The sequence below is a fragment of the Corvus kubaryi genome, unplaced genomic scaffold (assembly GCF_017639235.1).
Source record: "Corvus kubaryi isolate FWS band 111438036 unplaced genomic scaffold, C.kubaryi_AGA036_p1.0 78, whole genome shotgun sequence".
NCBI classification, from domain to species: Eukaryota; Metazoa; Chordata; class Aves; order Passeriformes; family Corvidae; genus Corvus; species Corvus kubaryi.
In genome coordinates, this window is record NW_024582065.1 from 10,481,662 (window position 1) to 10,509,068 (window position 27,407).

Genomic DNA, 27,407 nt, shown 5'->3' on the forward strand with positions numbered 1-27,407 from the left:
TGTACAGCTTACTAGGTAGCTGGAGACAGTAGCAGTGCCTCCTCATGCCCTGCCCACCACCTTCTCTTTCCCCACCATTCTTTCTTGGAAGGCTGAGCCTGGGTCTCAGTTTCTCAGCCATCTTGTGCTCCACTTCCTCTCTGTGAACTCTGCATCATCAAGGTCACTAATAAAGTAGTTAACCAAGTTTTCCTGTTTTGCTGACTTGGAAAAAAGGACATTTCTGGCACGCCTCTATTTAGCCTTTCAAAGTTAATGCAGTGCTGTATCGGTTGCTCCTTCAGTAGAAGCTGAGTTACTGCACACATTGTAACTATACTGTTAAGAATGATGAGAAGTGGGTTTCAAGGCAAGTTATTGAAAACTTTCTATTTCATGGAAGCTTTCTTCACTTTGGAGTCAGATAACAAAAGCTCGAAGAGCTCATAATTTATGCCCCAGACAGTGCAGTTTGAACTGAGAGTTGTGGATTTGGCTTCCTGTTGATAAAATCCTTGACTACAGGCAACATTTCTCAAAGTAACTAGGTGTGAGTAAAGGTGGGAAAACTGAGTGCTTAAGAGTCTGGCCTTGTATGTAAGAGACTGTTCCACTGTGACTGTAGGGAGCTCCTACAGCATCACTCAAATACTGATTCTTGCATATGAAAACTCCCCTTCATTGGTGTAATTCATACCACATATATTTGGGAATCTTGGCCTTCATTCAGTATTAAGTATGAAATCAGGTCTCCTTTGATAGTGGGAAGAAAAAAATCACACTAACAAGCAGTTAACTTCTGTACATCAAGTCTCCTATGATGAGACCTTTTTCTACTCCTGTGCTTTTCGTCAGACTCTTGATTCCCTCCCCCCCCACCCCGACATGTGGCATTCTGTCATTTGCCCCTGCTTTCCAACTCTAGATGTAGGAACTACTTTAAATGCATTATATTAACTGCAACTTTTGGAGAAAGTGAATGGCTGGTAGACATCATTTAATGTAAGAAAGTTACCTGCTGTAGAGACTGAACATCACCTTCCCATTCATGTGAACTAAACTACGTTTTAACACAAACTGTAGGAAATAAGGACTATAAAATACCAATCAAGCTATTCTGAGTTACTATCAGCAAGTATGATGAATATGTCAGAGGTTCCCCAAGATTTATCACGATCACAGGCTGTATCAGATAGATGAAAAGCTGCATCATTCTTGCTGAGGAGATACTGTATTGACATGTTCCTGAACTTAAAACATCTGGTCCTAGTTAAAGGACTCATTTGATTCTGCTGTTTCAAAGGCTAAGTATTTAAAGCTATCATATGGAAAAACATTTTGAAAAGAAAGATTCTGGAGAGCGAAAGGGTTTGCTATTTTCTCATTTTGGTTAAGCAGCCATGCACTGTAACCAGTATTTGCTGTTACAGGTACAAAAGCCTATGGTTCTAAAATAGTAGCTTCATCTTCTGTTCCAACAACAAAACAAAGGTCAGAAGTCAGGTCAAGCACAACTTGATTTCAGAGTTTAAAGCAGATTTGAATGGTTTAAACATTACAAGCTATACTTCAGAGCCCAAACAGGTATATTTAAACATGAATATAGACAAAAATTTGTGGTGAATACTGTTAGCATGCTGCATTGCATTATGTCCAAAACAACCCATTCCCAAATGCCCAAATAAAAGTAAGTGATTGTGCATTGCATGATGATACCATTGGGTGTGCAACTTTGGTTCATGCAAAGTCTCATTTTATGGACACACTGCTGATAGGCCATATATTCCTGAAGATTTTGTATGTGTGAGCTTTTCAGCCATGTTCTTTCCATAACACCAAATGGATACTATGGTCTGGCATACTGGTGGCAAAAACCAAGCCCGTATCATTTTGGCCATTTAGTCCGTTTAACCAAGACATTTCACCAGCCAAAAAGCTTGAACCTCTCTTTGACTTTCTATATTCTGGTAAAGGCCAGCGGCTTATCAGTTTTTCTGTCCTCAAGTCCATTATATACAGGTATCTGTTGTCAAACAGTAGAGCAAATATCTCTCCAAAGCCCAGCAAGGACACATTTGAGAAGTCTGGAGGTTTGATAACCCTAGAAGACAAGAAAACTGTGTTAGAATCTCCCTTACAATGCAGTCGTGAGCTAATCCTGTATGTCTACAGAAAATGTGTCTAAACTCATCATTCTGAAATAATTTAGAAAGAACTGGATGCAAATCTTTCAAATTAAGCAACTGAACACTTAGCTACACTTGGGCCTGTGGTTTCAGTTTGGACTTTGTGCATTCAGGACAGACCCATCTGAGCATAAGTAAAGGCTAAGGTTTGAAAGGGATTATTCTGTAGAGCACAAGATAAAAAGAGCCATTTCCACATACACACAAAAGAGCAAATGCACTTGTGTTTTACAGTAAATTTCCATATGGATTTTATGCCTCAATATCTTTAAGAGGAAAAAGCTGTTGTTATTCTTTTGGTCACTCTTCTAAAAGGCATAGACATGCCTTCTTGTGATAAGCAGATAAATCATCCAAGACTGGTCCTTAGAATGCTATTTTACCAATGTTTTATGTTAAATTAAGCATGGGGAGAAATCAAACTATTTTTTAGTTCCCCAACACCTTTATGATGTTTTCCCTTAATAAATAAAACTTGGAACAGAAACTGAAGAGTTGAGTCCTCCACAACTGCCTGCACATTTGATCATAGCATTACATAAAGCACAGAACTAAGGCACAAAAATGTGTGGAGATGAAAATCTGCTCTCAGCAGTAAGAGACCATCTTTCTCTTTTGAAAGATGGGAGGGTAAACTAAGAGGTGAAATTACTCAGTTATTGATAAGAAGCACTTCTTCTGGAGTAGATCTTTCAAAGGTAGATACTCCACAAATACTCAGGCTATTTGAATTAAGAGTCTGATAGCGGTTCTAAAATGCATTTTTATCTTTAGTAAGTTACTATCTTTGATGCCACCATTTCTAACTCGTACAGCCTGATTATTTTTGTGGAAATGGAATGCCATCGTGTTTGGTCCCTTATTGCAGTCTCATAGATTACACTGTCATTCCACAACATTAGCAATAGTGACAGATCACTAGTGCTATAAGGAAAAAGAGTCATTTTAATTTCTTGTCCCATCAAAGGACCCCCAGAAATGCTTGCCTGGTTCTCGGTATAGCAGTCTCCATGGTAACATTAGCTCTGGGTCACTGCATTTTCACATTCACAACTACAGCACTGCAGTCTGATTTAAGTCTGTACTGAAACGCTTCAGCTTACAGAATGAAAATATGGAAGAGAACTAGCATGTGGCCAGAAACCAAAATAGCAATCAAAAAATTCATATTATCAGATGAGAAATTCGAATTAAACCTCTCAATATGTGTAAAGTAAGAATTTTTATCAAGATTCTTTTGGTCCACATCTACAGGAAGTTACTAGAACTAGTATGATCTATTTCTTATTTATTCAATGAAGACTGAATCCTAAACTGAACAGTTTACCTGAGAATATCATAGCTGGCAAAGTCCCACTGGTATAATCCTAGTGCTGAACTGCACACTATGTATTTACCATCAAAGTGCAGTCTGGGCTGTAGGGAGATGCTGCGGTCTTCAGAAACAGACAGTGTTCTTAAGCACTTGCAGTTTATTTCCCTTCCAATAGGCCAAATCTACAATTAAAACACAGTTTAAGACCATAGAAAATTCACATTATAAACTGTTACACAAATGAGCAAGCCTCACAGTCTCCTTTTAAGTATCAAGTAAACGTGTGCATGGGTATTTTTCAGAAATATGTATCTCTTTCAGGTAGGAACATCGATTCTTCAAGTGACTTGTCTTACAGTATTGGTGCAGCATGTGTTGTTTCTAGCCTAAAAAATCCCAGTGAAAATGGGTACTTTAAAGAATGGAAAAAAAAAATCAAACCCAAAAAGTCCCCAAAAAACAACAACAAAAAAACCCCAACCAAACAAAAAAACCCCAAACAAAACAAAAAACAAACCCAAAAAAACCACCCACCTGGGACAGAAATGTAATGGTGTTTCAGTTACAAAGCACTTCTACAGCCACAAACTTTCAGCACGCTCCAACCCCAAAGTCCCCAACAGTAACAGTATTTGCAGTTAAGTCCTTCACTGTCAAGTTAGCACAATAAGCATGAACTGAAAGCACTGATTCTTTGCATTACCATTCTTGTAGAGCTATCATTTAAAACTAAATGCTAAGAAGACCACTGAAAAATTAGCTTCCAAGGAGTTTCATGTTCTGCACACAGCCTCTAAAGCGGAAATGTGGGAAAACATAAAGCCTTCTATTATTTGTAAACTTCAGCAAAGTACTCAAGCTTTTTATTTCCCAGTGCACAAAAATAATACATGCACGATATATGGTACATACCTTGATTTCATACTTATCTGCACTTAGGAGAATATAATCCCCAGGACTATGCATAAGAGATTTGACTTTGCACTTCTGCAAAACGACCTGTAATTGAAGGATGGTAATGATTTATGTTGATGCTGTTAAGTAAACAAACTTTCATTTGCATTTTTCACTTCACTGACCACCTGCATATTGTACCCATGTATAAAGGCAGTACTTTTAGCAACAGAGGGAAAGCTACAGTTTACACTCTTCTTATTCCTACTACTGACAACGTACTGTATTAATAAGCAAACATATATACTTCACCTGTACAGTCACACCCCCCACCAAGTTCTGAAGTAACCAGAAGAAAAATATTGTTTCATGCTCAGCTTTTTGTTATCAAGATCATTAGATTTTTTTACATAATTTTTTAAGCAGTATTCTTTCAGAACCAGTTTTTATTCAGTCTTTGAATCAAACAAACACTGCTTCCTAAGCCCAGCTGCTTTGGAATTCAAATATCTTCAATGGTCTGAAAGGTTTAATTACAGCTTAAATATTTTTTCTGTTGTAATGCTATTTTGTAGTATTTCCAGATGTTCTTCAGATTCTAAACCTAGCTGCAGGGTCAGGATTAGGAAATCAGAATTTAGAACACATTACAAATTTTGTGCAAGTGAGTGTGTGAGATAATTAGAAATCAATATTCCCACCTTAGTGACCCATTCTGTGTGTCCAGTAAGGGTATTCAGGCACGTTCCTGTTGATAAGGCCCATACTTTCACAGTGAAGTCCGCAGAGCCACTGACCAGAATATCAAGTTCATCGTTGTAATCCACACTAAAAACTTCAAGCAAAGACGGAACTAAATAAGGAAAACCAGTCTCTATGTCTCTGTGAGACACTAGTAGCCTCTGTATGGTTTTAGCAGCCCCTAAATTCATATGCTACTACATTTTTAATTGTTGTTCTTGAGCTGTATACATGAATTGTTGCTCTGGATGCCTAAGTTTACATTGCAAAATTATTGGGGTTTTTTTCCCAAATTGAAAGCATGTGTATCCGTGGTTCCTTTATGGCTGGATTATGGTAAAGTGTAACTTAAGCTAGTTCCTATTTCCAGAGTTTTAGTAAGATAATTCCAGCAAGATTAGTACATTCTATAGATACAGGGGGAAAAAAAACTACAGCTGAGTTGAGTATATTTTTAAGTACACGACAAAGAATTTAATTATGAGGGGACTGCAAATACATATTCCTAGGTCCTATTTTGCTCTTTGCTGTAAGCTCATGTCCAGTCTGGGAATAGAAAGAATGGCCATGGCCATGTACACCCTGCTACCTAAGGTTTGCACCTCTTTGAGACTTGCAGCTACTGAATAACCACGGCATTTAGTGTTACTTCCACGCAATTGCAAAACGCTACATGGCTAAGCTCTGGCATATTCAAGGACAAATTTATATCTGTTCTGGTCACTTCCCCTGTCGAGGGGAACTGAGGTGACTCAGGTGACAGAGAACAGAGGCTGAACAAACCAAAAAAGCTAGTGTGCAAAAGGCTAACTTAAATTATATTTTGTTTGATGATGATGTAGTTGACTGGTGAAATTACAATATTAAAAATTTCAACATACCTGCACCAGTATGTCCTCTAAAATGCTGTGTCTTTGCCCCAGAGCTCCATTCCCAACAGGCTACTGTGTTATCAAAAGATCCTGTTACAAGCTTTTGTTCATCAAACTTCACTGCAGCACAAGTGTGTGTCTGGATACCATATATGCACTGACCTGTGCTTACATCCCATAGTTTTGCAGACAAGTCATCTGATCCTACAATATAAAAGAACAGGATAATTGGAAGCAAAGAGTAAATAATATTTCTGATCCTATACTCATCTTTGTTTGTCTTAAATAAAGTATTTTCATGGAATCGCAGAATGGTTATGGTTGGAAGTGACCTCCAGAGGTCAACTCTTCCAACCCCGCTACTCAAACAGGGCCACCTACATGCGGCTGTCTAGGACCATGACCAGACAGCTTTTGAGTGTGACCAAGGATGAATGCTCCACAGTCTCCTTGGGCAACCTGTGCTCAATCACTCTCACCATAAAAATGTGAAAGAATAAATCACTCTCACAGTAAAAAAAGTGTTTTAAAGGAAAACGCCTGTGTTTCAGTTTGTGAAACCTCCTGTTTGACTGCCTCTTGTCCCATCATTGAGCACTGCTGAAAAGAGCCTGGCTACATCTTATATTTGCACCCTCACTTCAGGTATTTCTGTACATTGATAGCATCCTGAGCCCTCTCTTCTTCAGGACAAGAAGTCCCAGCTCTCTCAGCCCTTCTTCATATGAAAGATGCTCCAGTGCCTTCATCATCTTCATGGCCTTTTGCTGGACTCTCCAGTGTGTCCCTGTTTTTACTGAGGAGCCCAAAACTGGACACAGTACTCCACCAGGCCTCACCAGTGCTGAGAAGAGGGAAAGGAGCACCCCACTCAACCTGCTGGCAACTCCCCCTACAGCAGCCAAGGATATCACTGGCCTTCTTTGCAGCAAGGGAGAACGTGGCTATGTTCACTTGGTGACCTCTGGGTCCTTTACTGCCAAGCTGCTTTCCAGTTTGGTGGCCCCTACCATATACTGGTGCTGTGGAGTTGATCCACTTCAAGTGCAGGGCTTGGCACTTCCCCTTGTTGACTTTTTTCTCTTTAAATAGTATTTTTAAGCTGTCTGAATGGGAAATACGGCCTAGTTTTAAGTCTCAGCACTACAGCAAAGCCACTTGCTTTCATGTTAATGAAGCTACTATGTATCTGTCCTTCCAGTTTCTTCACACCCTTTTACCACCTTCTGTAGATCCTGGCACTACCTCTCCTGGCACTGACAGCATCTACTGAAACAGATGCATGGAAGTTTCACATGACACATCACTCTCAGGTTTACAGAGCCACTGACTATACTGCAAGCTTTAGTTTCTTTCAGGAAGGAAAAGGGTCCACCAAATCTAGAAATACAGATGAATACCAGGCCCCGTATCCTGCCACTTCCTTTTCTCAACCTGAAGCTCCTCTTTTTTAAACTGCTAGCTTTGGAGAGCAAAATAAAATCCTGGACTCCTTACACCTGCTTCTTCTCCTGGGGGTTTCAGCACAAAAGTCAAAGTTTTCACAATGCTGTTTTCTGTGTATAACATTCACTGCTGAAAGGTAAGTGGAAAGACTAGCTAGAATTTAGTTGTTGGCTTCTAATAAGCATCCTAATGTACCAACAAATGTGCGACTGAAGTCAGCATTCCCAACTTAGTACGTAACATTGTCATTCCAAACAACTGGAAATCCTTGCAACATGCTCTGACAGCAGCTCATTGTAACTCTGTTACTATTCTTTCATACTAAGGCTTCATATATTTTCTGTCTTGAAATCTTGAAGTCTGTCCTCTTCAGGGAGGAAGCTGAAATTATGTGCAAGTCAGACTAATAGCAAGGTTAAATCTACTTTACAGCACTTCATAAAGCACTTATGTTAAGAACTGAAAGTGCTTACAGCCTTGTTTCAAGGAAGAAGATACAACATTTTCTTCCACACTTTGGGAGACTGAAGTTCTCTCATAGCTTTCCTTTTAATTGAAAGCTGTCATCTAAGAGGATAGCTAACATATCTTCTCAAATGGGTTTACTTATAATAACAGCATGATCAAAATCATAGAGCGGTCTGAATTGGAAGGGCCCTTAAAAATCATTTCGTTCCAACTGCCCTGCCATGGGCCGGGACAACGATGCCTGCTGTTACTATTTCTTTATCTAACAAAGAAATTGGTCTCCTTGTGTTCTTATTAAAGTGATCAATGAGTTTATTAGTACACCAGGTCTTCCAGAAATTGAAAAAAAAGAAGTAATTTTGAATCATCATCTGTATTCACACTATGAAAATAATTTTTCTGGTAAAAGAAAAGCAAATTGTCATTAATCTTACGAGGGGGAAGAGAAAACAAAGAATTTCAAGACTGCCAAGTTGTCTGTCCTTCCTACCTGTACACAGAAGTCCATCTTTATAGTAAAGTGCATATACTCTGGCACTGTGTCCAATTAAAGAGGATGTCTCAAAGGCTTCATGGTCCTTCAGTTGCTTCATCCTTAAAATAGCTTTTAGGTAAACCTTCTTCCAGTGTAGAGGATCCTGAACAGAGTCATCTATCTGCCAACCCAAATTCTTACATGCAGTCTGCCACACCTCTGTACAGGCACTTATAACCTTGTTCCACTGCTTAGAGACGAGGCAACATGTGAGTAAGGTCTGCGGATCAAGCCATTTTAACAGATAAAAACTAAGTTCCAATGGAAGAAGTTTGAGGAAGTCCCTCTTGAGGAGAATCTCTAGATTATTGGAGAGGTGCCTGAGCTGGACTGCTCCACTCAAGCTAATCAGGTGATCCAGAGTTTCATTTTTCTGCAAGTCCGTCAGAGAAAGAAATGCAATAGAAATGTTATCAAGCCATGCTTCAAAGTCCTTTTTCTCCATAAGGTTATGGAAAAATTTACCTGTGATACATCAAAATACTGTATTAGTTCCGTTCAGAAAATAAGGTAAGAATCACATCTTTATTACTGGTACATCAGTATTCCAAATGGCATGTTAACACATAGATTGAAGTGACCAAATGCATTTTAAAATATTCTTTAGGTTAGACTAAGCATTTGCATGCACCTTGAACTATCATTTGTCCCACACCAGACTTAAAAGTAAATTGTATGTAGCTAGCAAATGTTAGCATTCGTTATGAATGTTAACATATTTCTTGTTTTAGATTAACACTTTCAAATTCTGAGTCCAATAAGGTAAGGGTTAGTTTAAGTTTTAAACCTATTACAGCAAATAAACACTGTCTTAAAGTTTACTCATGGGTTATACTGATAAAAGGAAAAAAACAGAGCACATAAGCAGAGTGATAAGCTAGTTACTAACAGAATTTACTCATATCTTTGTCCTGAACTATTTTAAATATGAAGCAGGTAACTACTTAGTTTTGAAAAACCATATAAAGAGATGTCTGACAAACTGTATTGGAGGATACATTAGTTGTCTTTCTGTTTGGCCCAAGTAAAGGCCTGAGCTTGTGCTGGTCTAGCATCAGTTTTGAAGTGTCTGCACCACTTTGACCTAAATGCATTAAAAAAATCCTGTTGGGTTTTTTTTCCCTCTATTTTCTCAGTTTATTTCCACTGAGACTTAACAGTGAAATTGAATACCACCTCCTGAACTACATCCTGTATGCACTTATACTATCCTGTGACATCTCAAGTTCCTTCAGTGACCTAGGACCACTGATTAACAAGGTAAACAGTTAAAAAATAATATTTATTTATTTTCTCTGGAAGGTCTAATTCATTAGACAACCGTCTGAATTTCATAGCAGCTCCCAAACTGAAAGAATTGAGTTATCTGAGTGGGACTCAATAGTATGTCTATTTCTATACAGACATTTTACCATCATAGAATAAGATCTTAGAGTACACATCTTTACAGGGCACAGGAGTACCGAAAAGTACAGTCGTCACTATAAAAGGCTGCACATGGCATGCAATTGTTGGTGAAAACGGCAAGAAAGTTCTGGATGTCAAATGCACAGAAGCAGTTACTCCTATCAAGTCCCAAGTTCATTACAGTAACTTTTACTGCAGACAGCACTTACCAGCTTTCCCCAGCACATATGGCAGTGAATATAGCTGCTGTTCATACAGGCATGTGTTCTCTTTAAAACAAGTAAAAAATTCTAATAGGCCGGCTACGAATAAAAACTCCGTGAGCTCCAAGGCGTTTGTTGTATTCAATACGTGAAGCCAATATTGAAATTAAGCGCTGCTGTGAGGCAGCTGAAGCCGGTGCTCGAGCCTCTTTTCCAGGTGTTACGCGGCCAGCCCCATCCGCTCCCCCCGCCCGCTCCCAGTGCACCTCCGCGCGCAAAAAGCACGGCGAGACTGTAAACTCAGCGCCGCTGCTGCCGATAGCTCCGCATCGCTCACCTCAGGTAGCAGCCCGGCGCCAGCTGTCCGTCGGCGGGCAGCCGCCGCGGCTTGCGCGGACTCCCGGAGCCCAGCACGGCCGGGTGCTTCCCTGCGGCCATCGCTCCCACGGCAGGACCGGCTCACAGCACTTCCGCAGCCCGCGCCACAATCTGCGGGCAGCCACGACAGAAGGGTCACCCTCAAGGCAGGACAAGGGCCTCGGGACCGCCCGGCGAGGAAGGTGGGGGAGGGCTGGGCCGAGCCCGCGCCGGGCGAGCCGCCGGCACCGGAGAGAAGGCGCTGCCGGATCGCCGCTCTCACGATCAGGCGGCTTCCGGCGCCTCGCAGCGTCATCACTCCCCGCCGCCGCGCTTCCGCCGCTCCCGCCCGCCCCGTTCCCAGCGCTCGGCGCTGCCCGCGGCGAGGCGGCCCGGGACGGGCGTGTCGACGCTTCCCCACAGGCGAGACACCGCTGCTGAGGAGTCCCGCTGCGTGCTGGGTTACGCCACTTCCGACCTGAGGTTTGGCAAGTTCTGTTTGTTAAGAATATTCCTGTAATTATTATGATGAAAAATGCACTAGCGTTTATCATACTGACTTGAAGTCACTTATTTTCTCTTTCCGGTAGAGGTACGATGGCGGTGGAACCATGCACAAATCTAACGTGAAAACTGCGTCCCCCTTACTTGATTCATTTGGACATAATTTACTTCTCCCTACTTAACTTGCATTTACTCTCTTCGCTTTGTAATTGCAGGTTTTCCCCTTGCCTGGGCTCCTGCTCCATGGTTGCTCATATCTGAAATCTTCCTACTTAAAGCGAGAAGCATACCGAGTACTGCTTGTGTGTTAACGAACTGGGTTATGGCCTGTGTAGGAACCAAAGACTTTCATGGTTTTATGGTAAGCATCATGAATTACTCCTATTTCTTCAGTTCCTGCGTTCTTTTCACCTGGTGTAGTAACTGTAATGGCCATGTGAGCTATCAATATTCATTGTATCTTTTTTTCTAAGACATAAAATCTATTTTATAAATAAATAAATAAATAAAAACTTCCTTGCTCTACTCTACCTTTTCCTTATGGCGTATGTTACAGTGAAGAAGTGCACGATGAAGCCTGGGTAATGTTAATTTCAGACTGCAGTACTTGACATTTGTGTTGCTGTTATTTCTGGGATGCCTGACCACGGAATTAAGTCTTAATCCCAAAGAGAGATGAATACTTGGCTTTCATTGATTTAAAGTTTTTTTCCTATTGTTGTCAAGTTGGCTAGGAATGCATTTAAATCACAAGAAGGGCTGTAGCTCTTACAAGAATGTCTTTGAGACTTCAGGAAAGATGACTGCTTTCTCAAAAGGAATTGCAAGGTCTCGGAAAGTAAAGAATGTACACTTAGCCAGAAAGGGAGAAAAACTATTTTGTAGTGTTAGTTTACAGAGTAAAGATCTCCAGCTGAAGCAGGTCTCTGAAAGCCTAGAAGATGCCTGGAAACATAAACAAATGCTAGATTATAGCTTTTGTCAAAGATGGGTAAAGCTTAAGACACAAACAGCAATCTCATAGGTATGATACAGCACTTCAGAAAACTCAAATGGAAAAAGCAGTGCTCTGTGCTGCATCCTGTCTTTTTTATTTCTTGTCTTTTTACTTTCCAGATTTGAAAGTCATTAGTCCTGTGTGTGCGAAAGAAACAAGTGGGGGTCAAATTTATAGTTTATTACATGTGAAAGAATAAACCATGTTTCTTCTTCACAAAGGTGATAAATAGCACTTAAAACAGTTTCAGATGTGATAGGACTGTTTCTATTGGGATGTCACATCTAAAACACAAACCATACATGCTATCATATGACATTAAAAACAGTGGTAATACATCAGCACTTAAGACCAGTGGTAAAGAGTCTTTGACCACAAATGTAGCAACAGTCTTAACAATATGCAATTATTAAATTACAAAGCAGTCTGCTACCATTCGAAGACAATTAAACTGACATTCCAGATAGATAACACTCTGCATAGACCTTTACATAATATTTTCCATTCAACCAGGTACATACCTAATAGAGCTACAAATAAATATGCAGAAAATAATCTCAATTTTGTCTTCAAGTCAGGTGCTAGTACCACAATTTCCAGTAGCAAACAGAAGTCAGTCAGTTACAGGTCAGCAACAAAGTAAAGCAGCTAAGCAGTATACAGGCTGGTGAAGTTGCTGTGCTCAACTAAAAGGAGTAAAAATATTTTCTAACCTGCATGCAAGTACAGATGTTTGCTGCATAATCTCTTGAGCCTTCCCATATTGTTAGTATTAGGTTCCCAGGGTATAATTTAGTCCTTCACAAAAACAGAATAAGCGTATCTGAGAAAACAGTGCTTTAACAGAATTAGCAAGCACTGTGCATATGAACCATGACATCAAATTGTTAACAATGAAAATAGCATGATACTCATTTTCATACACGGAAGGCAACAGAAAGTATTCTGAAATACCTTACCACTTGCTGATGGGATTTTTCCTTCCCCTGCCTTTTGTGATCCCATTACTTTAAATTCCAGTGCATATAATCTCAGGATTTTTAATCCCTGAACATTTACAGTAGAAATTACAAGTATATATACCTGTATATGTATATATATTGAAAACCAAATCCAAATGGAAAGGGTTATGTATTTCAAATGCAGACTAAGCCAACAGCTCCGGAAAAGCCACCACATCTGCAAGCACAAGTTATAGGCCCACACCTTTAGGAAAAGGTGTTCGAGCTATACATAGAACAGCAGAAAATACATGTCAGGAGTAGCAATCTCAACCATATGTAACTAGTTAGGCAATAGTGTTACCTATTCCCTGCTCTCTTACCTACTGTTTAAATATTTATTCAGTTGACTGTCACAGTACTAAAAAAATTCAGTTTGAATCTATCAGTCAGAAATACTTGCACATTTATAGAAATAATCACATGAAGGCAGACAGCAAACCTGCTATTCATTCTAGGTGCATACTTGCACGTATGTTACACATTGAAAAACAACAGCAAACCAACAAAAAAACCCTCAACCAACCAATCAAACCACCACTCCAAAACCTGAAAAAAAATCTTGACCAAAAAACCAACAAAAAACCCCCATGCACCTCCAGCCTCAAGAAACCAAACCAACCAAAACAAACCATCCCTGCCACACCCCCAAACCAGTAAAGGACTATAACTAGAACAGGCCTTACTTCTTTTCTGGTAAAACCAGAAAACTGAATGTATGCATGCATTCACTGAACCTAGAGAGCAGTTCTCTTGCTACCATGAATAGCCATAGCCCTTTCAAATTACATGTGGGTCTTTGTTTCCTATTAGAAGGAAGTGTTTTGTTACTTTCAAACACTTATATAAAATGTGTACTGCATTGCCACTAGAATAAGGAACTGGACAAAAATTACTCCTAGTCTGCAATGGTTTCTAAAGCCCAAACTGGGCTTTAGGGACCTTGGGAAGGGCTTATCAAAGCCTCAGCCTTAAGGGCTGCATATTGTGTGTGTGTGAGAAAGAATTAACTTAGCTCATGTGTCTTGGGATTCTCGAGTCCTAGTCACACTTCAAAGCTGTGGTGGTGGTTTACATGCATGCTTTAATTCAAATGCAGGACAAAGATGACGAGTAGCTCAAAATGTTGCATACCCATTTTGAACAGAATTTTGAATGGTGGTGCTTGGGTATGTGTGCTGGACTAGATGGTAACACAGTGGTCCCTTCTACCCTCAACTATTTTGTGATTCCATGCATCATTACCCATGCTGGTGAGAAGGCACAAGTACATTCTAAATTAACTGCCTGTATAATCTAATGCTTGCACCAAAGTAAATGACGTTCCTATAATTTAGTCAGACTAAGGCACAGTGATGAAGTGGTGACCAAGACCATTTAGCCAGAAGGAGTTAAGAGCCCTGCCGCTGCCAACAAATCCAGCACACTGGGATAGAAAGTATTTCTTGCAGAAACTTAGCCAAGAGTCCAGAATGGGCCTTCAGTTAAACTTAGCTTGATAGCAAGTGTTCAATCTGGTAAGAATTCTTCCTTCATGGAAACAATTCCTCCCATCCATCTGTAGCAACTTTTTTCAGTTTTCCTATTGGAACAACACCCATCTCACATAGTTGTAGATTCAAAGATTATCTTTTCTCCCAACCATGAGATGGTCAGCCAACATCAAGAATGCAGCCCACAGGCAGCTTTGACACCTCATGTGAAAGGAGAAAGGGTTGTGCTTACATTGGACATGGCTACAATTTGTGCCTAAGACTATTTAAGTTATAGAGAGTATATGCATGCACATGCTGGAAAAACAGAAGGCAAACATGGCTCCAATGCTGGAGTGAACGACAATATAGCCACCACAGCAGCCTTCCAACAAGCCTTGTCATTTTACACCGGTCTTATGAAGGAGAGTGTAAGAACTTTGCCTTTTATAAATGATGCGCAAGAGCTTATGTATCCGTCCCACCAACTGCCTCTAGATTTTAATGAGCAGTCTGAACAGTAAGGATCTTTTGAGAGAAACAATGGCTAGAAGCTAGTCATCCTCACACTAAGAGACACAGAAATCACGGTGGTCTGATCAGACTACTAAAATCTCAAAGAAGCCACATCCTTGTACAACAGAGGTTTCTCCTGTTACACCAGCAATTTCACATGATTGTGTTGGTATTTGGTCTTTTGATACAATAAAAGCGATAAAGATCTTCACAGAATTTGGTTCTTGTGGCTTGTGTGAAATAAAATTGGAGTATTATTTCCATGTTCTCTGCCTTCTACCTATATTCTGGGCTGCTCTCATACAGTAAGTAAGTAGTAAACTACATACACATGACTCTCAAGCCTCAGCTACCATTTCTAGGTGTCCTATAAACCAAACTGAATGTTGTATCCCTCTCTCCTTTCACCACATTAGATATTATCCCTCTAAGACACTCTGATTAAGTACAGAAGCAAAAACTCAAGAAGTCAAAGCCTTGTTAAGGCACTTACTGGATACATTAAGAATGAAGACATTTAATTTTTTTGCAGGATTCAGCTCCTTCCTGTCCTATATGAGTAATAGTCTGTTAAGGTCTGGTAGTTCCTAGTGTGACCTGCTTAACAGCTTGTACCTGACCCATTAAGCCAAGCTATAGCATAAAAGCAGGTGGGAGGTGGGTGGGGATGCAGTTGCTGGGCTTCCCTCTTCAAATGATACCAACATCCCGTTCCAGATACGTACCATGAAGCTAGTATGATCTGGTTTTTCTAGCTTCAGTAATCCAATATCTGTACTCCTTATAGTTCATTTGCTAGATGTCATCAATGCTGTAATTACAGGCAGACCTTCAAAGGTTCTCTCTCTCTCATGCATGTGCACACACACACAAATCCCCACCCCCCAACACTCTCTTAATTTATGGTATACTTTACAGCCACTCCTGCACTGCTGGTTCAAGAAAATAACTCCTGCTTTATAGCTCTTTCTTCTATAATCATGTTTAGGATATGATGCAAATGCCATATCTATATGCGTTATGACTACCATCATAGCCAGTAGTCAAGCTTTCTGTCGAGATCTTCTCATTCTTCTTGTTTTCCCTCATGCTCCATCTCTAAGGCTAGTTTTAGATACCTGTGTTTGCTCAGGTTCTTCAAAACAAGTTTTAAAATCTCCATATATTGCTTCAACTGCTATCGAACAATGGTTTATCATTTTAAATCATGCTATAATAGCACAGGTGAACATCTGCAGTGTATTTAAAATCCAATATCCTAACAGGGTAAAGCAAAGTTTCCAGTTAAAATTTTAACTGAAGCCCCAGTTTTGCAACACACTGGTACACTCTTCAAAAATAGGCACAAGCCAAATACTACATTGAGAAAGCTGTTCAGGGAAAAAGCTGGTTCTTTTGCTTTCTAAAAATATGTAAGTGCCAGCAGCGACCCCAAAAGTGGATTCAGAAGTGTTTACAACTTCCAGGAACATAAGCACCACGTGGTACTTTCGGATTGATTTTTTTTAAACCTTACCTGTCCAAATAAATAAGGATACGGTAAAGTAACAATCTCTGGAAACAACATCCTCAACAAATAATCACAAGTTTTCGCAAAGACTTTGATCTGGTACTTCCTTTTAGATGCTTATTAAGGTTCACCCCACACATCTAGGAGTGCGTAACCCACTACAGTAATAATAGCATTCTGCTCCTAGACTAATTACTGTTGAAAATATTGCTTCTTCTGTTGATTAGCCACTCTAGTTGAGAGTAAGAAATTATGCTTCCAGATAAGACCTTGCATATTTTCTTCAGTGAGGCAATTCAGCCATTATATACAATAAACAGAAAAAAAATCACTTTGCAAAACCAGTTTTACAAAAGCAAAAGGCACGCATCTGCATATGATCATGCTTGAGCAGAAGTGAAATCACGACGTGTGAGTGGTATTATGAAATAAAGTCAAGGATGCAGAAGTATTTCTACACATAGAACAAGAAACACTTGCTAATAAAGCTAAAAACATCATATACAGAAGGGCTGGAAGCATCACACTTTCATAAAAAAAAACCAAAACCAAAATAAATCCTTGCAAATGTGTTCTAGAGGAAAGGGTTAAAAAAAAATATCAAACTTTAAATATAAACCCCTGTCCTTTAACACAGCAAGAGACAAGATGACTATTTCATCATAGAAAACTAGCTTATTAGCAATGAAATTTCAGTCTGCAGTTAGAAAAATACAACTATCTGGAATAATGATGTTTACTGTTGGTGCAAGTGCAGCCAACAGCTAATGCTGAGGCCTGCATAAGAATCTTTTTGTAGTCGAAGACAATTGGGGTTGGCTCTTCTGCCAGCAATGGAAAAATCTGCAGATGAACTACAGTAAGAGTTTTCCAGTAGATGGACTGGGGTTTTCATTTTGGGATTTTTTGTTTGTTTATGAGTTTTTTTGTGTTTTTTAATTTCCAATTTTAAAGAAATATTCTGAAAGTTTGTGTTTCCTATAGAAAGTTTCTCTGTTCAGGGATTCTTTATGCCAAAAGAGCTTTCAAGTTTCTCTAAACAATGAGCAAAGGAAGCACCATCTTCCTATCTCACCTGATTCTTCAGTGAGCATACCACAGATGCATCAATTTAGGGACTGACTACACTGTTTGAAATTACCTCGCCTGCAAGCCTTTTCTTCTTGTTGTTGTTTTGTTTTTTTAAAGACCAAAAAACCAAAAGCTGTGATCTATATTATAAAATTCCTCTCCCCACATGAAATACACTGTTGTAAAACAATTCATGATAGTAGAAACAGCAATTAACTTTGCTGCATGTCATTTAGGTACATCAAATTTTAAGAAGCTTAGAACAAGTAATACTTTTTGTTTACTTCAGTTTCAGCCTAAATCTCTCATTGATTACCTAGTGTTAGAAAGCCACGAAAAGTAATGCTTCATTAACTGAGAAAACATACCTATGTCAAAGATTTAAGCATCACCAAATCAGGCTGTGCTAACCAGGACACAAGTTCTATAAAGATTTATCACTAGTACTTCCAGCCACATTTTACCACCAGAAGCAGTGTTTGTGACACTGCCATAGAGCTTACAGAGTTGTAAGAAAATGTGAAGGAAGAAAGGTTTTAAAAGTGTTTTCATTTCAAGTCAATGATGTCTTCATCACATAAAGAAATCAGCTGAAATGGATAGCTAGATGGTGAGCTCTCCTCCCTGTTTGCTAAAGTATCAGGATCTGAACTAGTGGAAGGATGACGTCTTTCAGAATAGCCTTCAAATGAGCTTGAGATTATCCTGCAAAGAGGAAGACAAAAGTTACTTAAAAAAAATACACAGGACAGGGCAGGAAGGAACAATGGTTACTCTACTTCTAGATTCAATCAAGTTATCCTAAAGACAGACACACACCATTACAACTGAGCTTCTTCCTGTTTTACTCTACTAAAAATAATCAAAAGGCAGTATTAATGAAGCCCCTCACCCAAATATTTTCCAAATAGGGAAATAAATCACACATAGTTTTACACTGCAAGAGATTTTTTGTTTTGTTACTCTCAGTCTCCTGTATCATGTCTGTATTCTGCCTACAAATGTAGGTTACGGAAACAATGAAAAGAAGAGAATGGCACTGGGGTCAGTGCCAAACAGACAAATGCTATGGTATTTTTTCACAAAATTTATTCTGAAAATAGCAACACAAGAGCATACAAAGAAAATAGCAAGAGAGTCTGCACAGTGCAGATGCAGTAGTCCAAACCTTAATAACAGGTTCAACTGCAGCGGGTCCCCACAAAATGCCATTTAGTCTTGCCTTGCTCATCAACATGTCTTTAGCAAAAGATGTAATTGTTTCAGTACTTACAGTATTCAGATACTCTAACAAACACATTAGCACGAAATGTACATGGATATACAAAGGTCTCAGTCAGCCTCATGCCAACTGAGATACGCATGAGCAATCAATTCTGAAAATATTTACAGTCTAACTTAGGCTCTTTTCTAAAGGCAGTATATTTACCTGTCACTACTAGATGATCTTACTGCTCCCTGCTTGGGGTCTGACTGTCTTCGAGAAACCTTTTTTAGCTTCGGTGCACTTTCTGTCTTGGTTATAGGCTCATCCAAGAGGCCTCAATAAAGGAATAAAAGACTTAATACTCTCAACAGAAAATAAAGCATTCATGAAAATGTTAAGGTATCTGTTCCTGGTTTCCATTATTAACTATTTCTACCTGGCTTAGAATATAGTCATCTTATACATGATCAGACAGTGGCTATACTATTTGAAAATAATGCTTCCTCACAGTTTCCTTTTTAAATTTTAATAATTTATGAACACCAGCTGCATGTTACAAACCTACCTGTGATGGTACAAAGATTAGAAAGTATATGTTTGGCAACTGATACGTAACACTGAGGAATGAGGAGAGTTTACCCAGCAATTCTTTACGTGTTCTGCTTGCAACTTCTTTAATTTCCATACGAGATAAAGATAGCGAGTGCATAACTGGAAGAGAGGTAATGCCACTCGATGTTGTAGTAGCGATGACCTTGGGAGCCAAAGGTGACTTCAGAGGTCGTTCGATGCTTCGCCCAACCAGATTGCTGAGAGGTATTTTGTACAGGTTTTTGCATGGAACTTCACCTGAAAGAGAGAAAGAAAAAAGAACATTATGCATTCACAATAGAATCAGTTCTCAATAATTCCAGATGAAAAGTTGTAAAGACAAGTAATACTTGTTGAGCTGGGCACTTTTAAACTGAAATGGCAAAGATCTTTCTTGCTCTAGAGATCTTTCAATGTAAATAAGCTAAGAGAAGGAAGAAATACGAGCAATTTGACTTAGAGAGAAAAAGAAGATTGACTCTTGGCAACATGATGAATCAGCAGAGGAACCAGGAAGTAAATTTTTATGACTTGAGGCTGGTACTCTGACTATTACACTGCACTCTGTGCAATATTTCCCATGTGTTTTAATATACTGCAAATATATTGGAGCCTGGATCCCAATTAGTTTAAATTATGACTCCTCCTCTTAGGTAACACAAAATACCACATTTTCCTAATTGCTAGAAGAAAAACAAACCAAAATCCCAAATTTACCATCAAATAGCACTGCCTTTAAAAATTTTAAATTTCCCTTTCCCTTTCTGCTAACAGTGCAGCAGCAGATTTAAGGAAGAAAGGTGTACCTACATCCTGCATTATCTAGTCGGTGGTCCCTTGTTTCTCCTTTATTGTTACACTACAGATTGACTGTTCACAGATCACGTTACAGTAAATTGTCTGTGCAAAGTTTTTCAAGGCTTCTTAATCTTGTTTTGCAAAAGAGCTTCAGCCATTCAGTGGTCGTTCAGCTTTTCTTAAATGAAAGGAATAGTGTATGTGAAATGTCAAGCTTTCTCACAGTTTTATGCCCCTTTTTGCATTATTACTTGTGGTCACATTGCGAAAGATTCATCAAGCTACTACTAAAGTTTAATTCCTCCCTTCCTACAGAAATTATTTCTTCAGAACAGTGCTACCATCTACTCAGAAAAGATACTACAGTGCAAAAGCTCAGCCAGGTGCTTTATATGTGTGGAAAATAGAAAATCTCTTATCTTCCAGACTTTCAGGTAGGAACTCACATTTTTTTACCATCTTTACTGAAGATCAGCCGCAACGACAGCTGTTGGAACAATCAGAGATCATCATTCAAGCTGCCACATTACCTTCTAGAGAAGGAAGAGGAAATTCTGGCTTTTCATAAGCTGTTGGTGTTTGAGGAGAACTCTTTGAACCCATTTCCTTAGAGCTGTCAGATGGTCCACTTACTGCAGCGGTAGCTTTAAAATAAATATCTGACTGAAATGACAAATAACTCCTCATTAGTACAGTGAGACTTTCTTAACCATCTTCTGATTCTCTCTGACCTTGATATAAACTAAGAGCTCACAGATGAACAATTACTGCCATCAAGTAGCACATAATTCCGTTTTGTTTGTTGCATTTTTAGCGGCAGCAACTTCTTATGTTAATTAGATCCCAACATATCACAAAAGTGGTCAAACACGATTTTTCTGTGTCTTACCCTTGATGCTACAAGTTGAAGCTCAGGCACAACTGCTGTATGGACCAAGTTCCCATTCACCACTAATCGGATCTCAATGGAATCAGTAGTGAAGGCAAGAACATAAGGGAAAGCACAGACTGCAACAAAATACAAGTTATTTGGCAAGGAAAAATGGTTAATTTAAAAGTTTCTTAGATGGTCCATGAAAACTGTTCTTGACCTCTTCTGGCATGTTCCTGTCCTATGAAAAGTGTTGTCTAACATACTGGTGGACACCAAGCTACATTGAGCCTGAAGAAAATGTCACTCTCCATGCCTGGCAGAACGTAGAGTGAATGGAAAATGAAAAACACATAAAAAGAGAAAGGGAAAAAATGTTCAGCAAGGGATGAACTTGCTACCAAGGCTCCACTTTTCAAAATCATCATATGCAGAAACTTAGGTCAAGTGGCATCATGAATGCAACATGCTTATTCCCAGAATACTGTAATTCCACTAAAAGCCAAATGCAGACTAAAATGGTAATGCAAAAAACATCTACTAAAAAGAGGTATTTTCTTACCAACAGCATAAGGAACTTGATTCCAGCTGAAGTGGAAGTCATAAGCTGATGGCTGGACCAGCGGAGAACCTCCACTGAAAGGATATATCTTTCTGTATTGACAAATATCTGTAGCAAAACAGAAAAAAAAGCATCCATCACATTACACTGTAAGTGACCACCACCCATTTTATAGGCAGATTTTGCAGAAGGGTGAACATTGTACACATAATCAAACACTCATGTAAAAGTCCCTCTATAGCTACACAGATAAGCAAAATTTGCTTTCTCTGTCAACACAACATTGGAAAGATCAAAATAAAAGACCTACGTTTTAGTAAGTTGTCATATTTCACAAAGTAAGTATTACTGTTTCAACAGTTATCAGGTCCCTAACTTGTCTATAGATAGAGAAATAGGCAAGAAAAATTCAGGAAGCAGTGTCTGCAGAATTATATTTCTCCGCCCTTCAAGTAGCCATATGTTCATGTAATTTACATTTTTTGAAGACTGCTACGCACATGGGGTATTACAGACACCAAGACTGCACAAATCACATAACTTGCACATCCATAAAACAGCTAGTGTGACTAAAATACTTGAATTTCTAGCTTCTCCAGTATGTGTTTAAGTTCCAAAGAAAGTATTTTGACAAACTTTCTGTGAAACACTAAAATTATTTTTGAATACAGACCTAGACTTCAATGAAAGAAGATCTACATATGCAGATTGAGCTATTGCCCTTTTTGGCCTTCCCTAAACACTTACAGTTATAACACAACAGTAGACCAGCTTCACCATCTTCATATACATCAATAGCTGCAACAAAATTAACCTGCAATGATAATGGAAAAGATTAACAAACAGGCACAGAATAGTTATTACAACAGTTATTACAACCGGGTTGTGACTAACAAGCAATACAATCAGTTGGGGAAGTGCACAACCATAGGTAAAAGAAAAAAAAAAGATAAATAAATAAAAATAGCCTCTTTTGTGATGTAATTTTCAGGATGTTCTCAAGATGCAAATCAATTTCTTTTGTATTTGTTTCTGTGCAGTACTGAACATTCATAATCACACCCCAGTGTAAAGCAATGAAAACATATAAATTATTTAGCAATATTTAGAAAAATTAAGAATTTTGGGAAATAGGATGATTTCAGAAAGCTGTGAATCAACATGGTATGTTACAGATAACAATTATTTTCAAAAAGCGATCTTCAAATGCACATCATGACTTCAAAAAGATCAGATACACCAATTACTGGTTCCAAACCACTAACATTTACAGAGGTCAACAGGGATGTACCTAAGGACTATTGAACAGCCTGAATTTACAAACTGAGAAGCAATGCTGGTTAAACTGCAGTAGTTTTTACATAGATTAGGCTACATAAATTCTCTTAATTCAACTTTGGTTTTGTCTTTTACATTTAGATTAAAAAGAAACCAAAACAGCCACAAAAAGTAGGATATCTTTTCCAGAAATGATCCCTTATTAGTGAAATACATAAGGTTACATTAGACAAATGCTTCCCAAATCAGGGGAGAGGGCTTAGAGATTGATGCTATGAATGGCAGTTCTTTGACTTTCCTTGATTTAAGATTACTGTGCAGGTCAAGAACTGTTAAGCAAACCTGAAAGTTTACACATCCATACCAAATGCATTTTGACCCATATTTGGTAGTGACTAAAAGCCATCGCTGCGCTGTCGTCCAGAGAAGTAAGCTGGTAACCCGTTTCAACATGGTGAAAAATCACTAGCTCAGGTCATATTAATTGTCTGCTTTATTTGTGTTCCTAAAGGAAATAAGGATTCCTGTGTGGAAAAGAAATGGGAGTGGTGGATGGCGATGGTGACGTACTTCTCCAGCCCCATTCTTTACTCGTAGTTGCTCCTCATCCAGATTAAGATTGATTCCCAGCACTGTGGAGAAGTTTACGCTTGATCAACCATGCCAGGAGCACCTCTTCATCACCAGATCCAAATAAAAATACAGACGATTTAAAAAGAAAGTGACTTACCAAGAACCATCAAATGAAAAGAGTAGTCCCTTATCTCATTAGCAAGAACAACAAAAGAGTAACTGTGCAAAATCTTCCCTTTTTTTTTTTTTTCCGGTCTACAGCTACGGGTCCACATCCCTATTTAGAAACTAAATTGTCTGATTTTCTGAGGTTCTGGAGATCATGATCTTTTCTGGAGCAGAAAATACTGGAACGTTTTTCTGAAAATCAAGATATTTGCCTAAATCCCAACCCTATGTCCTAGACAGAAAGATTCAGTTCTTAGTTGACTGGACAGCAGTTTCTTAAATAGAATATAAGCTATATGTAAATATTTTAGCCGTAGTACATGCAAATAGGCAAATCTGAATAAGATACTGGTGGCCAACCACTGAAGTTATTCTGATGCAATTTTTTAAACAAAAAACCACTGATATCACAAAAATAAAGCAAAAAGCAAGCTATTGGCTAAGAAAGAAGAAAAACGAATTTTTGACAACAACAACATTCCAGAGCCTGAAACACAGGCTCTTTCCTAATGTGTCATATCTTGTAACTACCTCTCTTGGGAATTATCATCATGTATCCTAAAAGGAACAAATATCTCAGAGTGCCCTAAAGCAGTGGTTATAGAAGTAAAAAGTAACCCACATGAGCATCTCCATAAATTACACTCCTTGGAGGTCAGCACAGCATGCACTGAGTCTGCAAGAAATTACGTTCAGTGGGGGTCTGCAAGAAAAGTTTCAGTGATGAAAACTTACCCTGTTTGTTTCAACGTGATGCAATCTATAGGACTCCCCTGTACTCTCATTGACTAAATCAAACTGATGCCGATATGCTACGCAGATCATGTTGTCACTGTCTCCAGTAGGTCCATCCACCAGCGTCATAACCACTGGAGGGTCAGAAAGGCATATTTCCTATAACATAAATAATAGAATTACTCTCTTTTTCAAGTTCCTACTGTGGGTGCTGCAGGTACTACATGATTTTAAAGCGATGTTCTCTAAGCACAGAAACAAAGAACAAGCAGAAACAATTTTTAAAAAATTGGAAAGATTTTTTTAGCATATATATGATTGGAACTCCACCGTATGACTTCTCACTTTTATTTGTCTGTAGGTTCAGGAAGATGATAATGCACACTGCATCTTCCCCACACCCCCCATACTAGCTCAGTGCTGCCCAGCATATTAAGATAATTAGTAACTAGATTACACATACCCGGATGTACTGGAACTCCTCTACTGGAGACTCAGGAGATGACAGCAGAGAGGTGCTGGTTAAAGTGTTGCGTGAATTGTATTTCTTTGTGACAAGAAGCAGTTTGTTCCGAATAGCCACAACAATCCTCAGTTCACTTCCATGGTGAGTATTAATGGCGTATAAATGGCAGCCTGAGGAAATAATGTTCTAGACTCTAAGTGGTTGGGGTAGGGTCTGATTTTTTTGTTCTGTATTTGTATGATGATTAGTGCAACTGGGGTCTGATGGATGACTTGGCAACACAGAATTAAAAACTCCTCAATAGGATTACACCAACTTCTAGAAAAAGACAAAAGCCTATGACTCTTTTGAAATCTACTTTTACCCTTACTCCTAAGTACATGGATTGTCACTGTTCTACAAGTTCCAGCTTTTCAAAGCAGTTTGCTTCTGAAGACCAGGAAACATGTCTACAAAAATAGTGGGCAACATCCAGACTAATCTAAGCACTACTATTTAATGGGGATTTGCCAGTGTTCCTCTGACTTAAAGCGTGCTTTATTTCAGTCTAACATCCCCACAAAATTCTTCTCATACCTTTCAACCCTGAAATCCTATTTTTCTCTAAAGCTTTTCATCAGCAGCAATTGCCAAATAACATGGTATTTTTACAATATTCAAAAATGTCATGCTGGACTATACTAGAGTAGTTTTCAAATACAAGCTTAACATAGTTTGAATTGACTGTCCGGAGAAAAAACTAAAGGTGAACACCTACACCTGCCTAAAGAGAGCTAATAGGCTCCTGGCAACTACCAGCATCATACCACAGCGGACGTTTTTAACATAGGATAACAATATCACCTTTTGTTCTCTCCAGTTTATTTTCTCTGCAGTCGTATTTGCTTCTTATCACTTTTTTTGTCTCTATATCTTTTTGGACAGCACTGAGTCTGAAGACAAGGATACGAGATTCTTTCCCTGACGTATGGAGAGAACCAGGAAAAAACAAGTTAAAAAAAGAAAGCGGCAGTTTGAAATTAATACTTCCAACGAGAAGTAGCAGCTAACAAACAGAGCAAAGATAAACAAGCATAATACCTCTCTGGGAACAGAAGACTTACAACCTCTCGAGGATTTACAATTCTAGTAGCCAACCCCTTCAGTACAATAGCTGAGTTTCCCATTAGGTGGTGCTGCACCAAAGAATGATCTGAGCGCTTCGAAAAAGGGAAATGCACAATATTTTGCAAATATATTGAATCTTGCAAAATAACAAAAATGTAATAGATATAAACTACAGGGCAAGAATAGAAGGGTTAACTTTAAGAGCTGAAACTATCCAGGTGAGCCACTGATAACTGCATCCTTAACAGAGTTTGAACCCTTCAAGATACAGATTGGTTTTGCTTATCAGTTCTTCAAAGATTGGCAAGTTAGGTCCAAGGACTAGTCCAGCTGCCAAAAGTATACAGTTATCTACTTCCATGACTGTTTTCCACGACTTTCCATGACTTCCAATCTGTTTTCCACGAAGATAGATACGAGTGGAATCTAAAATCCCTAAATTAAAACAAATAATTCAATGATGCACTACTATTTGCGGTTGGAAAATAAGCAACTTGAGAGTAATTTCTAAGAAATGAAGTTTCTTAAAACGCAAGCACGGCAAGTTCACAGAACTACAGAATAAACTGAGTTGGAAGGGGGATCAACGAGCCCAACTGCTGGCCCTGCACAGCACCATCCCCAGGAGTCACACCATGTGCCTGAGAGCATTGTCCAAATGCTTCTTGAACTCGGGCAGGCTTGGTGCTGTGACCACTCCTCTGAGTAGCCCGTTCCAATGCCCAACCATCCTCTCGTTGAAGAGCCTTTTTCTAATACCTAACTTAAACTTCCCCTGACACAACTTTGGGCCATTCCCTCAGGTCTTGTCACTGGTCACCACAGAGAAGAGATCATCTTTCCTCACAAGGAAGTTGCAGACTGCAGTGAGGTCTCGCCTTAGTCATGTCTTCTCTGGGCTGAACAGCCAAAGTGTCCTCAGCTGCTCATCATATGGCCTCCCCGCTCAAGGCCATAAAAATGTTTACGCTAAATTTATTACCATTTTGTCCTAGATACTGCCTCCAGTTAATAAGGTGCTCCTCCAGTGATAACTGTAGTGTTCCGTCTTTGTATCTGAGCTACTATTTCGGCTAGCTATTTTACAAGTATTCTTGGTGATGCAGATAATTCTGAAACACTACAACTGTGTACCCACAGCAAAACTCAAGACTTTTTTCTGGCTAATTTGAATGCACATACTCTTCAAATCAAGAAATATATGTAAACAGGCAGACATAGGGGAGAGAAAGTATTCCTGCCTAAATTAAGTGCTGTTATTTTTAGAGGTTATGCCAAACTTCAAAAGACCTTTTATGCTTCCATCATACATGATACATTTACATCTGTGAAGATGTGGTGTGTGGGCAGCAAAGAGTAACATGTATGGTAACTCCTTTCCTGGGCAGGCATTTCACTATGAGGGCAGAACAGTGACCACTGCCTTCAGTGAAATTGGTCTGACAGGCTTTTAAAGAGGAATTGGGGTTTAAATCCCATAAACCACGAGATGTGCACCCCTCAGGTTGACAATAAGCTTGCCTTTCAGAGACGAAAAATCTTCACCTTCCTTTGGTGTTTGAAATAGATCTGACTGC

At 39.1% G+C, this 27,407-nt stretch overlaps 2 protein-coding genes and 1 long non-coding RNA gene across 8 annotated transcripts in view; 1 reads left to right on the forward strand and 2 right to left on the reverse strand.

Annotated features, from left to right (window-relative positions):
• Window positions 1-959: 959 nt before the first annotated feature.
• FBXW2 (F-box and WD repeat domain containing 2) lies at window positions 960-10,713 on the reverse strand. Of its 2 annotated transcripts, none has more exons than XM_042052562.1 (7): window positions 10,384-10,713; window positions 8,392-8,809; window positions 5,997-6,191; window positions 5,076-5,209; window positions 4,393-4,479; window positions 3,493-3,662; window positions 960-2,080 (listed from the first exon to the last, which is right to left on the reverse strand). In XM_042052562.1, exons 2-7 carry the CDS (start codon window positions 8,492-8,494, stop codon window positions 1,792-1,794), a joined length of 978 nt encoding a protein of 325 aa, XP_041908496.1. In that variant the 5' UTR covers window positions 8,495-8,809; window positions 10,384-10,713; the 3' UTR covers window positions 960-1,791. The 2 variants fall into 2 exon arrangements, with proteins under 2 accessions (XP_041908496.1, XP_041908497.1); XM_042052563.1 differs by having other exon boundaries at window positions 8,392-8,901; window positions 10,384-10,677.
• Window positions 10,714-10,733: 20 nt separating this feature from the next.
• LOC121676268 lies at window positions 10,734-11,443 on the forward strand. The gene is made up of 2 exons (XR_006020406.1): window positions 10,734-10,886; window positions 11,123-11,443. It is a non-coding gene; the product is annotated as an uncharacterized LOC121676268 (long non-coding RNA).
• Window positions 11,444-12,069: 626 nt separating this feature from the next.
• The window catches only part of GARNL3 (GTPase activating Rap/RanGAP domain like 3), a 39,426-nt gene continuing 24,088 nt past the window's right edge, over window positions 12,070-27,407 (reverse strand). For 4 of the 5 annotated variants that reach the window (XM_042052550.1, XM_042052549.1, XM_042052548.1 and 1 more), the window contains 10 exons: window positions 25,567-25,683; window positions 24,721-24,893; window positions 24,258-24,416; window positions 22,251-22,317; window positions 21,504-21,611; window positions 20,960-21,078; window positions 20,601-20,733; window positions 19,321-19,530; window positions 18,904-19,015; window positions 12,070-18,179 (listed from right to left, as the gene is read on the reverse strand). In XM_042052550.1, coding sequence (XP_041908484.1) covers window positions 18,023-18,179; window positions 18,904-19,015; window positions 19,321-19,530; window positions 20,601-20,733; window positions 20,960-21,078; window positions 21,504-21,611; window positions 22,251-22,317; window positions 24,258-24,416; window positions 24,721-24,893; window positions 25,567-25,683 — 1,355 coding nt within the window. In that variant the 3' untranslated portion in view covers window positions 12,070-18,022. Of the gene's footprint in view, window positions 18,180-18,903; window positions 19,016-19,320; window positions 19,531-20,082; window positions 20,249-20,600; window positions 20,734-20,959; window positions 21,079-21,503; window positions 21,612-22,250; window positions 22,318-24,257; window positions 24,417-24,720; window positions 24,894-25,566; window positions 25,684-27,407 lie in introns of those variants that run through there. The other variant, XR_006020402.1, reaches the window with a different exon arrangement.

Excerpts from the sequence above, each read along its gene's own strand:
- FBXW2 (XM_042052563.1), bottom strand. The coding sequence starts at position 8,881 with ATGGAGAAAAAGGACTTTGAAGCATGGCTTGATAACATTTCTATTGCA. Across the intron at positions 6,192-8,391 it reads AGATGGACTTCTGTGTACAG|GATCAGATGACTTGTCTGCA; the intron begins GTAGGAAGGACA and ends TTTATATTGTAG. Across the intron at positions 3,663-4,392 it reads CAGATAAGTATGAAATCAAG|ATTTGGCCTATTGGAAGGGA; the intron begins GTATGTACCATA and ends TTTTAATTGTAG.